Raw genomic sequence first — 14,371 nt, forward strand, 5'->3', positions numbered from 1 at the left:
CCCCTAGTTGGCTCCTCTAGCACTTGCATCAGGAAATTATCCCCTACGCTTTCCAAAAACTTCCTGGATTGTCTATGCACCGCTGTATTGCTCTCCCAGCAGATATCAGGAAAATTAAAGTCACCCATGAGAATCAGGGCATGCGATCTAGTAGCTTCCGTGAACTGCCGGAAGAAAGCCTCATCTACCTCATCCCCCTGGTCCGGTGGTCTATAGCAGACTCCCACCACTACATCACTCTTGTTGCACACACTTCTAAACTTAATCCAGAGACACTCGGGTTTTTCTGCAGTTTCGTACTGGAGCTCTGAGCAGTCATACTGCTCCCTTACATACAGGGCTACTCCACCACCTTCCTGAACCCAACCCCAATTTCGTGAGCATTCATGGCCCGCCGTACAATTTCTATTTCCCGATGTGGCCCTCGGGCCAGAAAGTTTGCCCACCCTGGTTCTAAAAGCTCTGCTCTAGAAATTATTGTGGAGCAGGTCTCTGGGCTGTGCTGTATGGGGGAAGGGGAGGGAGGAGGAAGGTGTCAGACTATGTGATCACAATTGTCCCTTCTGCCCTCGGAATCTATGAATCTATGCCTCCTCCCATCTCACTCCCCTCCTTCTCCCCACTCCCTGGCCTTGCCCCACTCCCTCACCTCTGGGTCCCAGCCCCCGATGCATCTGATATCTCTGTAGCTACCTTTGAGCCCATCTTTTCTTTACAGCTTTGGAACAATTATTTCCACCTGGCAGTTGCCTTCCTCACCCAGGATTCCCTGCAGCTGGAGAACTTCTCCCAGGCTAAGCGCACGACCATCCTTGCCAAGTGAGTCACCTGCCTATCTCCACTGGGCCCTGCGGGTTATGGGACCTTGTGGAGTCCATCTTCCATGGCCACAGCCTGGGCTCCTCTGCTGGCCTCAATGGTTGGAGGTGCCTCCTGACTTTGTCATGTAACCAGGCAGGGGATTCCCTGCTCTCCGGTGATGCTCTAGACTGGCTGCGTCTGGAGCCTCCATCGAGGATGGGAAGGGGGGTGGATTTGGTGCTGGATTCCCAGCCCTGAAGCCCCTGTCTGCCCTTATTGACACCTCGAATGGTCCGGGCGGCACAGGGGCTGGAGGGAATAATGCCCTCTCCTTATCGCATCAGGTACGGAGACATGAGAGCCACAATTGGAGCTGCCATCCGGGACATGTGGTACAACCTAGGTGAGGCTGGTGCAGGGCAGCTGGAGGCAGCTGCTGTCTTGCCAGGGTGGGAAGGGCTTGAGCCTTGGGCAGGGCAGCTCTGGGATGGGGCCAGGCACGGCTGAGCCTGAGGGCAGGGTCGTAGTCATTTGCATGACGGCTCTTTGGTTCGTTATGAAACATACTCCAGAAAGCAGAAACCCAATGTCCAGGTTATTGCTATACACCGGTGATACAGCACAGCACTCTGGGAAGTTGCCCCATGCAGTGATGTGACATTCACCTTACACAGACGTTAACCTCGAAAGCCATCTCTGTGTGCCCTGCCTGTTTACAAGTAAAAGTTACATCAGCCAATACAAGGAGTAGCCAATCAGCTTTCCGCCTTGGCTTTCCGGTCCCTGGCGTACCCCTTATCTCTGTTCTGACACATGCAGTCCAGGTACCAAGGGGCATGAAGGACCTGCTAGGTCTGTACTAGGGGAGAACAGTCATACGTCTCGTCCTCTTTGGGACATTCCAGTATTGGCCTGTGAGAATAATTCCCTACCTTTCGGTTTGGCAGCTAGAGCAATACTGAGCTCTGGCAGACAGAGCGCACAGCTGGGGCTCCTGGGTCTTTGCATTTTTCTCTGCAAGCCAGCCAAACAGAAACAGCCAGGAGCTGGAATAGCCAAGGGGCTGTGGGGCAGGACTGAGGGGCATCAGTAGAGCTGCATGGTGTGGGGAGCAAGACTGGAGCAGCAGGGGGTACTACAGAGAGGGACTGAATCCGATCTCCCGTCTTGAGCTGGTCCCACATGGGTGTGCAGCTGAGAAGGCCCTTGCGACGCAGCCCCGCTCCCCGTCTGTCTGTCCCTTATACCCATTGCCGATCATCATGCTCCTGGATGCTGCTCTCTCTGGGGCAGGACCCAGCTCGTTGCTAGGCCTGATCTGGGTGCCTCGGAAAGGCGTGTAATAAATTCTGCCAGTGTCCCACAGGGCTGGGCAGGCAGGGTGATACCGCCACATCTCCAAGGAGATCCTGCCCCTGGGCTGCTGCCCACAGCAGGAAGGAGCGGGCTCTCCCGCCATGGGGAGAGGGGAGGGGTCCTGGGAGAGCAATACCCTTCCCACCAGTCCCTTCCTGCCCCCCTGCCTCAGGCCATCACAAGATTCAGTTTATCCCTGGCATGGTGGGCCCCATCCTGGAGATGACGCTGGTGCCCGAGCTGGAGCTGCGCAAATCCACCATCCCCATCTTCTTCGACATGATGCTGTGCGAGTACCAGCTGACCAAGACCTTCAGCATGGTGCGTACTGGGCCCCAGGGAGACTGGGGCCAGCAGGGTGCAAGGAGTGGGCGCGCGTAGTCACAAGGCAAAGGATGAGAGCAGCCCTGGGCTAGGAGGCATGCTGCGGTGGTGAGCCCCTCCCACGGGGGTCTGTGTCGGTATGACAGGGGCAGTGGGGGACGGCTCTGGGAAAAGAGAGCACCAGGGCCAGAGGCCAGCTGGAGAGACGAGGCACAGGGCCTGTCACCTTCCCCCTTTGCCATGACCCAGCTGGCCCTGACAGGAACACAGCTCCCTTCAGCCCCTGCGCCTGGTCCCAGGCCCTCGACACTGAGCCTCTCAGCCCTGGCGCACCCCTCGCCCTCCCTTCCCGGGGCCACGGGCCGAGCCCCTCCCCCCGAGCGTGACCCTCGCCCTCCCTTCCCGGGGCCACGGGCCGAGCCCCTCCCCCCGAGCGTGACCCTCGCCCTCCCTTCCCGGGGCCACGGGCCGAGCCCCTCCCCCCGAGCGAGACCCTCGCCCTCCCTTCCCGGGTTCGCTGGGCCAAGCCCCTCTCCAGAGCACCCCTTGCCCTCCCTGCCTGGGGACTCCAGCTGCACCCGAGCCCCTCCCCCTAAACAGCCCATCTGTAGGTACTGTCCTGGGCTGGCCTCAGTAGAGACTTACATGCCACCCCAGCGCACTGCTCCATAGCCAGGCTGAGGGGGTCCCCATGGTTGTCTCCCCACTCTCCCCCGCCCCAGGGCTTTTGTTTCAGGACCCCCAGAGCGAGGGAGGGAGGGAGGGAGGGGCGGAGCAGCCCAGCCCAGCCCAGCTCCTCCGTGTTTTGTCCTTGTTGGCGACACACTGGTTTTGGGTCACTGAATCCCTCACTTGTTCTCTGGAGCCCTGGGGTTAGATCAGGCCTTTTCCTTGGGACTCGTTCGGCCTGGGCCGCCCCTTTTCCCACCAGCGCTTGCTCTACTTGTGGCCACACTTGTCAGAGAACTGTGGCTGGGAGGGACTCAAGCTCAGCTAGGCCAGGACGTGCTCCGCTACCACCCGCCTCTCACAGCTGAGCTCATAATGTGGGGAAATCTGTCAGCCCCGTTATCACCACAGGCCCTGCCCAGAGTCTCCTGGCCCAGCCTCCCGGGGCAGCCTGTGCTGTGGCTGCAGCTGAGGGGCAGGATAGGGAGCTCCCCAGGGCAGTGGCCCTGCGCCCCCAAGGCTCTCATGGGGCATGGCTGGGGATGCTGAGAAGGCGACGGGCAGGAGCCCTGGGAAAGGGCTCTAGACCCACAGGCCAGGAGGCACCGCAAGGGTCTAGATCAGGATTGAACCAGGCCCCGGGCAGGGGCTTCTTCATTGCCAGCATCTCTGCTGCTGCAGCCCCCGGGGCGCCCAGAGCTCGGCAGTGTCCCAGCCCAGCTCACGCTGCCCCTCTCCGCAGTTCGAGGACGAGATCCTGCACAAGCTGGACAGCGAAGTGGAGGGAGGCCGTGGGGACGAGCAGTACAAGCAGCTGTTCCAGAGCATGTGAGTCTCTGCCCAGCCTGGCCCCTGCTTCCCCTCACACCTGCCCCTGTCTGGCCCCTCCTACAGCCGTGCGCACCCTCCCCACGTGCCCCCACTGCTGTGTCCTGGAATCACCCTCAGCAGCTGCCAGCCGGCGTGCTGGGACCAGGGTCGAGTCTGTCACTGCCAGCTCTGCCCCACAGGCACCCCGGGAGCTCCGTCCCTCGCCCCTCACCCCGCTGACAAACTGGAGCCCCGCACAGTAAGCGCTCCGGCCCCACAGCGCCCCCTGCTGGGAGAGGCCGGGGCTGGAGGAGCCTGGAGCTCCCCCCCGCCCAGCTCCTGCCCCGCTTCCCACAGCGCCCCCTGCTGGGAGAGGCCGGGGCTGGAGGAGCCGGGAGCTCCCCCGCCCCCCAACTCCTGCCCCGCTTCCCACAGCGCCCCCTGCTGGGAGAGGCCGGGGCTGGAGGAGCCTGGAGCTCCTCCCCCGCCCAGCTCCTGCCCCGCTTCCCACAGCGCCCCCTGCTGGGAGAGGCCGGGGCTGGAGGAGCCGGGAGCTCCCCCCCCGCCCAGCTCCTGCCCCGCTTCCCACAGCGCCCCCTGCTGGGAGAGGCCGGGGCTGGAGGAGCCGGGAGCTCCCCCGCCCCCCAACTCCTGCCCCGCTTCCCACAGCGCCCCCTGCTGGGAGAGACCAGGGCTGGAGGAGCTGTCATTTGCCACGAGCAAGATAACCCCTTTTTGTTGCTGTGTGGAATGGGCCCGGCCTGCATCAGGCTCCAGGCCAGAGCAGAGGGGAACAGGGTTGTGAATCCTTCTTTTCTTCCCCAGCCTCCTCAGCTGCTGCAGGAATCACCCTGAGCTGGCAAAGCCCAGTGAGAACTTCGTGGCCCTGGTCACGGGCCTCCTGGAGCGGCTGCTGGACTATCGCGCTGTCATGAACGACGAGAACAAGACCTACAGTATGAGTTGCACCGTCAACCTGCTGGTGGGTCCTTGGCCGCGCGCCCCACTGGGCAGCCCAGCGTCTCCCTGGGCAGGTCGCACGCCCCACTGGGAAGCCCAGCGTCTCCCCGGGCAGGTCGCACGCCCCACTGGGGAGCCCAGCGTCTCCCCGGGCAGCTCACGCGCCCCACTGGGCAGCGCGATGGGCCTGCCGTGCCCTATGGTGCATGAGGCTGTGTGGCCAGATGGGACGCATGGTGACAAGGGAGGCTTCTCCGCTGCTGCCCTCAGGCCTATGGGGGGACCGGACATGGCTCATCTGGGGAAGACAGAGACGCATCCTGTCTCTCAGGCACCAGCCCCCCCTTCCTTGGAGCACATGTGGGGATGGACTTCCCATTCCCTTTCGAGCCTCAAGGCTATTGCAGCCCCCTCCCACACAAGTCTGCTAGGGCCCCTCCCTTGCTCCCCCAGGCATCACCTGCTGTACCCGAGCCCTGAGAACTGGTCCCTGACATGGCTGGTAGCAGGGACATTTACACGGTGCAGTGGCTTCAGCAGGAGAGACTGGGAACCCCGCCCAGACACCCCACAGCCCTGTGGGTAGGGGTGACCCATGTTCAAATCCCTGCTCTATGTCTGGCAGAGGGGGACTTGAACCTGGGGCTCCCAAAGCTGGGGGAGTGCTGGAACCAACTGGCCTGGCCTAGGCGCTACTCTGCAGCCAGAGGTCAGTGCTGTGAGTGCCAGGTTGGGGGAGGTTGGCGCCTACGGCCCTTAGAAGGGCAGGACTGAGACCCCACCCTTCTGGTCAGTATCTCCCATTGGCTAGTTCCGGCAGCTCCCCACCTATCACTGGCTTCTGTGGGACCCACTCTCAGGGGCCTGGCTCTCCCCATCCATTGTGTGGGGAGCTGGGCACCCTCTTCTAAGTAGGGGCATAGCGAGCAGATCGAGGGACGTGATCGTTCCCCTCTATTCGACATTGGTGAGGCCTCATCTGGAGTACTGTGTCCAGTTTTGGGCCCCACACTTCAAGAAGGATGTGGATAAATTGGAGAGAGTCCAGCGAAGAGCAACAAAAATGATTAGGGGACTGGAACACATGACTTATGAGGAGAGGCTGAGGGAGCTGGGATTGTTTAGCCTGCAGAAGAGAAGAATGAGGGGGGATTTGATAGCTGCTTTCAACTACCTGAAAGGGGGTTCCAAAGAGGATGGCTCTAGACTGTTCTCAATGGTAGCAGATGACAGAACGAGGAGTAATGGTCTCAAGTTGCAGTGGGGGAGGTTTAGATTGGATATTAGGAAAAACTTTTTCACTAAGAGGGTGGTGAAACACTGGAATGCGTTACCTAGGGAGGTGGTAGAATCTCCTTCCTTAGAGGTTTTTAAGGTCAGGCTTGACAAAGCCCTGGCTGGGATGATTTAACTGGGAATTGGTCCTGCTTTGAGCAGGGGGTTGGACTAGATGACCTTCTGGGGTCCCTTCCAACCCTGAGATTCTATGATTCTATGATTCTATGATTCTTCTGGGCTGCAGATCCCACGAGGTAGCAGGTGCCTACACACAAGCACTGATGTCCCTCTGTGGATCTAGCCCAGAGCTCTTTAGTACCTCCTCCGCCAGTCACCTTCCTCCTTCTGCTCTTCCTTCCCCAGAACTTCTACAAGGAGATTGACCGCCAGGCCATGTACATCAGGTGAGAGCCGTGTGCCCCGGGGATCCAAGAGAGCCGTGTGTCCCACGGGTCCGTGAGAGCTATGTGCCCCGGGGGTCTGTGAGAACCCCAGGATTCTGTCCCTATATGCCCAGGCGGGGCCCATCCCATCTCCACCACAGCGTCCTGTGGCCTCCACTCCAATGGGCTTCACTCACAAGCAGAATAAGATGGTTCTTCTCAGTACCTGCCCTGCAGCCCCCTAGGTGCATCATGCCCTGGAACAAAGGTTCAGCAGTTAGAAAGAGGCCCTCAGGGCCCCTGTGCAGCTGCTGTGGGTTGATTTGCACAGGAGCCACTGGCTGGAAGTTAATACCCTCCCTGAGGATGGTGCCAGGAAGGGACAGGACGGGCTCCCAGAGCCAGGCAGACTCCCCGAGGTTCATGGACTAGGTCTAGCTCTCTGCTGTCTGGCTGTGCAGGGCCCAGGCACTGCTTCTTCCTTGAGTGGTGTCTCTGTGGGTGTTCCACTTCAGGTGATGGTGCATCCCTGTGCCTTTGCTCAGAGAGTTTTCGTAGCCGACCTGCACAGTGTTTGCCTCATGGCGCCGTTAGCACCTCACCTAGTGCGTGCACCTAGGACCCCTCATTTCCTTCTCAACCATCCCCAGCCTGGGACGGAGCCTTTAGCCATCCCATTACACTTAGGTAGTACTCTCTTAGATAGTTTAAAATAGGATAGGAAGTATAAGTTTCATTTTTTAGTAAATTACTTACTCCTTTTCTTCCTAAAAAAAAAAAAAAAGAATAGTTTAATTCTTTTCTCCCTTAGGATAGTTAGGATAGATATTGTGAACTGACAAAAATGCCGGATTCACCAGTTTTCAAACGCTGCACAACTTGCAGAGAAGTGATGCCGGTATCCAATTGTCACAGAGTCCCTGGGCGATGCTCTGGAACTGCTCCCCATGAAGCCAGTCAGGACTCTGGGGAAGTCTCCTTTTGATGATCTCTGCTGGGAAGGAGTTTCCTGCCCCTGATCAGAGGTGTTCCATAGTGATTTCTCCATCAAGATGAGTTTTAGCCTCAGGTCTCTATGAGCCCAGGATTTGAGTTATTACAATGGACACATTTCTGGGGTATGTGCATCTCCCCCAAGCAACGGACACATTGAGTGTGTCCGTTGGTGTGACGAAGTGGGACTGTTCTTAATGTTTCCTCTGAATAGTGTGGGGGTGCCTCAGTTTCCCCTATGCAGTTCTTAAGTTTCTAGGTGGTGGGGTAAGGGTGTAGGATCATTGCAGAGCCCTAGAGGGCAGGAGTGTGCAGAGGTCTGGACACAGAGAATGGCCAACACCCTGTTTCCTGGCAACTGATGACCTGGGCCCTTCCCCCCTGCAAGGTGAGAGCTAAAGGGCTGGAGAACAAAGGAATCAGGTGACCTCCTGGCCCGGGAAAGGGGAAAGCCTGGAGGAGGAGAGGCTGGAGGGAGTTTCAGTTTGGGGCTGGCTGGGACATGGAGTGAAGGGCAGACGTGGTTGTCTGGCTCACTGCCCCCCAAAATGGACCCAGCTGAGGGATCCAGTTCTCTGCACCTACAAGCTCTGTTTTAGACCATGTTCCTGTCGTCTAATAAACCTCTGTTTTACTGGCTGGCTGAGAGTCCCGTCTGACTGCGGAGTTGGGGGGCAGGACCCTCTGGCTTCCCCAGGACCCCGCCTGGGCGGACTCGCTGTGGGAAGCGTACGGAAGGGCAGAGGATGCTGAATGCTCCGAGGTCAGACCCCTGGAAGGTGGAAGCTGTGTGAGCTGTGTGTCCTGAAGACAGGCTGCTCACAGAAAGGCATTTTAATGGCAAGGTCTCCTGAGACCCATTCCTCAAAAAAAAAAAAAAAAAAAATGGCAAGAAAACAAGCATCCTCATTACCTCACAGAGAGCAGAACAAAAGGAAATGGTCTCCCACCAGATTGCTCTCCTTGGTGTCGACCACACAGCTGATCAGCACTTAAAACTCTCCGGGAACCTCCAGCACCACCTGTGCAGTGGCCTCTGCCGAAACACAGTGCTCCTGTGCAGAGTCGAGGGGCTCTAAGCCTACGTCCTCCATCAAGGCACCATTGATGACGCTGAAGGAGACAGCACCGACAGCCATTCTGCCGACTATGCCGCCTCCCACTGTTACTATTACAATGGCGCCAACAAAGACCACAACAGCATTGGCACCGACTGCTACATCATCAACACAATCGGCACCGACCTCATTGGCACTGAAGCTCCTGGTGCTACACCATTTTCTGCGCCAGAAAGATCTATTTATATCATACTGGAGTCCCCACTTCTGGATGTCGAGGGCTCCCCGGTGCGCGTGGTACCGGAGCAACCATTATCTTTGATAGCCCCTCCAATCTCAAGTGAAGAGGACAACAAGGAAAAAGGGATGTTCTCACCTCACTAGTCCTCCCCGAACAGAACACCTATGATAGCTGGACCACTACGATCAAGGCCCACATAGGGGCACGAAATACAACCATGGTATTGGCATCCATGGATGGGACCACCCATGCCTTTCCCCATGAACTGGCCATATTGGGACCCATAGGGGTCTTACAGAAGACACTTCAGCAGACCCCCCAGCCCACATAGGAAAGGCATTAGATTTCCACCTTCACCATCTGTCAAGGTTCCTTCCCCACTCTGAACTCTAGGGTACAGATGTGAAGACCTGCATGAAAACCTCCTAAGCTTACTTTTACCAGCTTAGGTTAAAACTTCCCCAAGGTACAAACTATTTTACCTTTTGCCCTTGGACTTTCGCTGCCACCACCAAACGTCTTACCGGGTTTATTATTGGGAAAGAGTCGTTTGGAAACGTCTTTCCCCCCCAAAATCCTCACCGAAACCTTGCACCCCCCTTCCTGGGGAAGGTTTGATAAAAATCCTCACCAATTTGCATAGGTGACCACAGATCCAAACCCTTGGATCTTAAGAACAATGAAAAAAGCATTCAGTTTCTTACTAGAATAATTTTAATAGAAGAAAAAGTAAAAAGAATCACCTTTGTAAAATCAGGATGGTAAATACCTTCCAGGGTAACCAGATTCAAAACGTAGAGAATCCCTCTAGGCAAAACCTTAAGTTACAAAAAGATCCAAAGACAGGAATATATATTCCATTCAGCACAGCTTATTTTCTCAGCCATTTAAAGAAATCATAATCTAACACATATCTAGCTAGATTACTTACTAAATTCTAAGACTCCATTCCTGTTCTGTCCCCAGCAAAAGCATCACACAGACAGACCCAGACCCTTTGTTTCTCTTCCCCCTCCCCCCACCTTCCAGCTTTGAAAGTATCTTGTCTCCTCACTGGTCATTGTGGTCAGGTGCCAGCGAGGTTATCCTAGCTTCTTAACCCTTTACAGGTGAAAGGGCTTTTCCTCTGGCCAGGAGGGATTTTAAAGGTGTTTACCCTTCCCTTGATATTTATGACACCGTCGGAGACTTTAACAACTGATCCAAGGGAGGATCCCGTAGAAGAACAAGAAGAGTGTCTTGCACATGACACTTCGCCAAACATTAATAACACATCCTCCTCTCCAGATGAGGCAATAATGCCCCCATCCCCAACCACCGCCGATGACAGCAACCACTTTCAGGACTTGTTCAAAAGGGTGGATGATGAACTAAAAATTCCTCTCGAAGAACTACTGGAAGCCCAACATGTATTACTGGACATTTTGCAGACATCTTCACCATCCAACCACCATACCACTTACCTGCAAGAGGGCTCACAAAAAGTACTACATCCCCTCAAAGGGAACTGAATTTTTATTCACCCATCCAGCTCCCAACTACTGGTTGTGGAGGCAGCCAGCCAGAGAGGGAAACAACAGCACAACTGATAAGGGCAGTAAGAGGTCGGACTTATTTGGCCGCAAAGTATATTCTTCCTCCACTCTCCAATTTAGGTGGCAAACTGTGTGGCACTACTAGCCAGGTATAACCACAGAAACTGTGCAAAATTTTTGGACTTTATTAATGATATACCTGAGTAAAAAGAGACCAATTTAAATCACTGGTCTCAGAAGGGTAGCGAGGACAGACCTGCAGGCATCCCTAGATGTAGCAGACACAGCTACTAGATCTACTGCTACTGCTGTGGTCATGCGATGGGCGTCGTGGTTGAACTCTTCAGGGTTACCCCAAGAAATACAATCTACAGACGAAGCCCTCCCATTTGATGGTGAAAAGCTCTTTGCAGCCAATCAAGTGCTGCACATCATGAAAGATTCACAGGTGACTCTTCGATCCCTATAGGCATTTACATACCATCCACAAAAAGGAGGACAAAATAGGTATCAGTCGTACCAGAGGAACAGATACTCACCATATCCACAACAACATCAGTGATCATACGAACAACAAAGACAGAGACAAAGACTCCAAAGATGCAGCGCCCCAAACTCCATCCAACCAGAAAATTTGAAGCCTTGATTGAGGGTCTGAAGGACCTCCCCCATGCTACAGTGCTGACATCATCCATCCATCCATCTGGAGACCGTCTACTCCCCTTCTAACTGAGATGATCTTCCATCACCATGGACAAATGGGCCCTAGAAGTCACCCACACGGGCTACGCCATCCTCTTAGTTTCTATACACCCCCACCCACTCCCCATCCCCCTCCCTCTTCAGAGACCCCTCTCATGAGCACCTACTACGACAAGATAGATCACTATCTACAACTAAGTGCAGTGGAAGTAGTTCCCACTCAGCACAGGGGAAGGGTTTCTATTCCCACTATTTTGTAACACAGAAGAAAAACGGGAGATGGCGACTTATCGTGGATCTCAGACTACCGAACAAGTTTGTGAGAAAACAAAAGTTCAAGATGGTCACCTTAGCAACAATAACACCAGCACTGGAACAGGGGGACTGGTTTTCAGCCCTTGCCCTGGAAGATGCTTATTTTCATGTTACAATCCGCTCACAGATTTATCCTAGCAGATTTACACGAACCACTACCAATGCAAAGTCTGACCCTTTGATCTATCAACGGCACCTCAAATCTTTTCCAAAATTCTCACGGTGGCAGCGGCACACCTAAGAAAATGAGGAATAATAATATTCCCTTACCTGAACGACTGCCTTCTAAAATCGCACAGTCGAATAGACGCCATCCAGACTACCCGACAGACAATAGACTTCTTCCAGAGTCTAGGCCTACAAATAAACAAGAACAAGTCAACCCTAGAGCCCGTCCAACAACTAGAATTTATCAGTGCTTACCTCGACTCAATGGAAGCAAAAGCCTCCCTAGATTCAACACAGTATCCAACCTCATATCTGTAGTAATGAGCAGCCCATATATATCAGCCCACATCTGCCTCCAACTTCTAGGTCACATGGCAGCATACACATGCATGGTGAAACATGCACAATTACATATGCAATGCCTTCAGGGATGGCTATGAACCATCTACGGGCCCCACAAACATGGCCTAAACAGACGATTCACAGTGCCACTCAAAGTCAAGGAATCCCTAGAATGGTGGACACAACCCAACAATGTGTGGTCAGGAATCCTGTTCACACAGGAGCCACCATCCCAAATGCTCACAACAGATGCCTCCCATAGGGTGGGGAGCCCACATGTTATAACACACAATTCAGGGACAGTGGTCCCCCAACAAAACATGGCTACACATAAATCTGTTGGAGCTCCGTGCAGTTCGCAATGCTTGTCTATATTTCCTACCGCTACTAAGGAACCAGAACATAAGAGTAATGACCAACAACATTGCATGCATGTTCTACATAAACAGACAGGGAGGGGCCCGATCACTAGGCACCAAAGCCATAAAATTATGGAACTGGTGCATCCATCACAATATCAACATCTCTGCCTGGATCCCAGAACACCACAGCAGACAATTTACCCATGATCATGAATGGGAGATGAACAAGGAGATATTAGAGAACATACTCCAACAATGGGGGCACCCAGTGATAGATCGCTTTGCGACAGCCCAAAACTGCAAATGCCCGCGATTCTGCTTGAGAGCAGGTTTGGGAACATGATCGATGGGGGATGCATTCCTAATCACATGGAACGCATCTCTCCCATACGCATTCCCACCCCTACCTCCATTATTGAAGGTGATACAGAAAATAAAGACAGACAAAGCGAGAGTCATCCTGATAGCCCTCACATGGCCAAGACAGACCTGGTATCCCTTCGTAACACGGATGGCAGCATGTGCTCCAATCACTCTCCTGCTTCACACGGACCTTCTAACACAGCACGAGGGTCAGATTCTCCATCCAAACCTAGAGATGCTCCACCTGAAAGCATGGCTCCTCCATGGTTCACTCAGGATGAATCAGGGTGTTCGGAACAAGTAAAACAAGTACTATTACACAATAGGAAATCTACTACTCATACGGCTTACCTACAGAAATGGAAGAGATTCACTGAGTGGTGCAACACCAAATAAATCTCACCGGTGTCAGCACCTCTTCCACTGATACTAGATTCCATTCTCAAGTTAAAAAACACTGGCCTATCCATAAGTTTGACCAAAGTGCACCTCGCAGTTATCACTGCCTTTCACCAAAAAATCGATGACACAACAATATTTGCACATCCAATCACTAAATGATTTCTCAGGGGCATAGAAACAATCTACCCAGAAGTGCGTCCACCTACACTATCTTGGGACCTAAACTTAGTTTTAAAAGGTTTCAGAGTAACAGCCGTGTTAGTCTGTATTCGCAAAAAGAAAAGGAGTACTTGTGGCACCTTAGAGACTAACCAATTTATTTGAGCATGAGCTTTCGTGAGCCACAGCTCACTTCATCGGATGCATCCGATGAAGTGAGCTGTGGCTCACGAAAGCTCATGCTCAAATAAATTGGTTAGTCTCTAAGGTGCCACAAGTACTCCTTTTCTTTTTAGTTTTAAAAGGTCTCACTAGAACACCATTCGAACCCTTGGTGACCTGTTCCCCAGCACACTATCCATAAAGTTTGCATTTTTAATAGCAATCACATCGGCTCGATGCGTGGGAGAAATAGGGGCTCTCATGGCAGACCCCCCATATACTATTTTTTTTTTAAACACAAAGTCACATTAAGGACCCATCCAAAATTCGTTCCTAAGATGATACCGTCCTTCTATATAAATCAACCAAGACATCTCCCAGCATTCTTTCCCAAACCCCGTGAGAACGCACTTGCAGCTGTCATGCACACCTTGGACATTAGATGAGCTTTAGCATTCTATCTAGACAGAACCAAATCCCCCAAACTCTTCATCTCCACCACGGAATGGTCCAAAGGAAACCCCATATCCTCCCAGAGAGACTCAAAATGGATATCTGGTTGCCAACTAAAGGGTATACAAACACCAGTGGGAACCAGATCACACTCTACCAGATCAATAGCATCATCAGTAGCATTTCTGCACAATGTCCCTCTCATAGGCATATGTAAAGCTGCTACCTGGGCCTCCAAACGCACCTTTGTGAAACACTACGCAGTTACACAGGGTCCAGAAGCAGGCACCTGGCTAGGCCTAGCAGTGCCATCCTCAATTAACCAACCAACTCCAAGCTCCTTCTGTCCTAAGGAGGGCTATGCTCTACAGTCACCTGGAGTGGTGCACCCACAGCGACAGCACTCAAAGCAGAAGAGAAGGTCAGTCACCTTGTGCAGTAACTGAGATTCTTCGAGATGTCTCCACTACGCTCCCTCCACTCCTCTACTTGGGAGTTCGATACAGGACTCTGCGGTAGAGACAGAACTGTGGGG

General features: G+C 53.8%; 1 protein-coding gene across 2 annotated transcripts in view; it reads left to right on the plus strand.

Moving 5' to 3' along the window:
• Window positions 1-14,371, plus strand: part of LOC140911001 (dedicator of cytokinesis protein 2) — a 353,749-nt gene that overhangs the window by 310,690 nt on the left and 28,688 nt on the right. For both annotated transcript variants that reach the window (XM_078852647.1, XM_078852648.1), the window contains exons 32-37: window positions 719-819; window positions 1,146-1,204; window positions 2,330-2,478; window positions 3,893-3,978; window positions 4,786-4,942; window positions 6,562-6,602. In XM_078852647.1, coding sequence (XP_078708773.1) covers window positions 719-819; window positions 1,146-1,204; window positions 2,330-2,478; window positions 3,893-3,978; window positions 4,786-4,942; window positions 6,562-6,602 — 593 coding nt within the window. The remainder of the gene's footprint in view (window positions 1-718; window positions 820-1,145; window positions 1,205-2,329; window positions 2,479-3,892; window positions 3,979-4,785; window positions 4,943-6,561; window positions 6,603-14,371) is intronic.

Source organism: Lepidochelys kempii, chromosome 4 (genome assembly GCF_965140285.1).
Source record: "Lepidochelys kempii isolate rLepKem1 chromosome 4, rLepKem1.hap1, whole genome shotgun sequence".
NCBI classification, from domain to species: Eukaryota; Metazoa; Chordata; order Testudines; family Cheloniidae; genus Lepidochelys; species Lepidochelys kempii.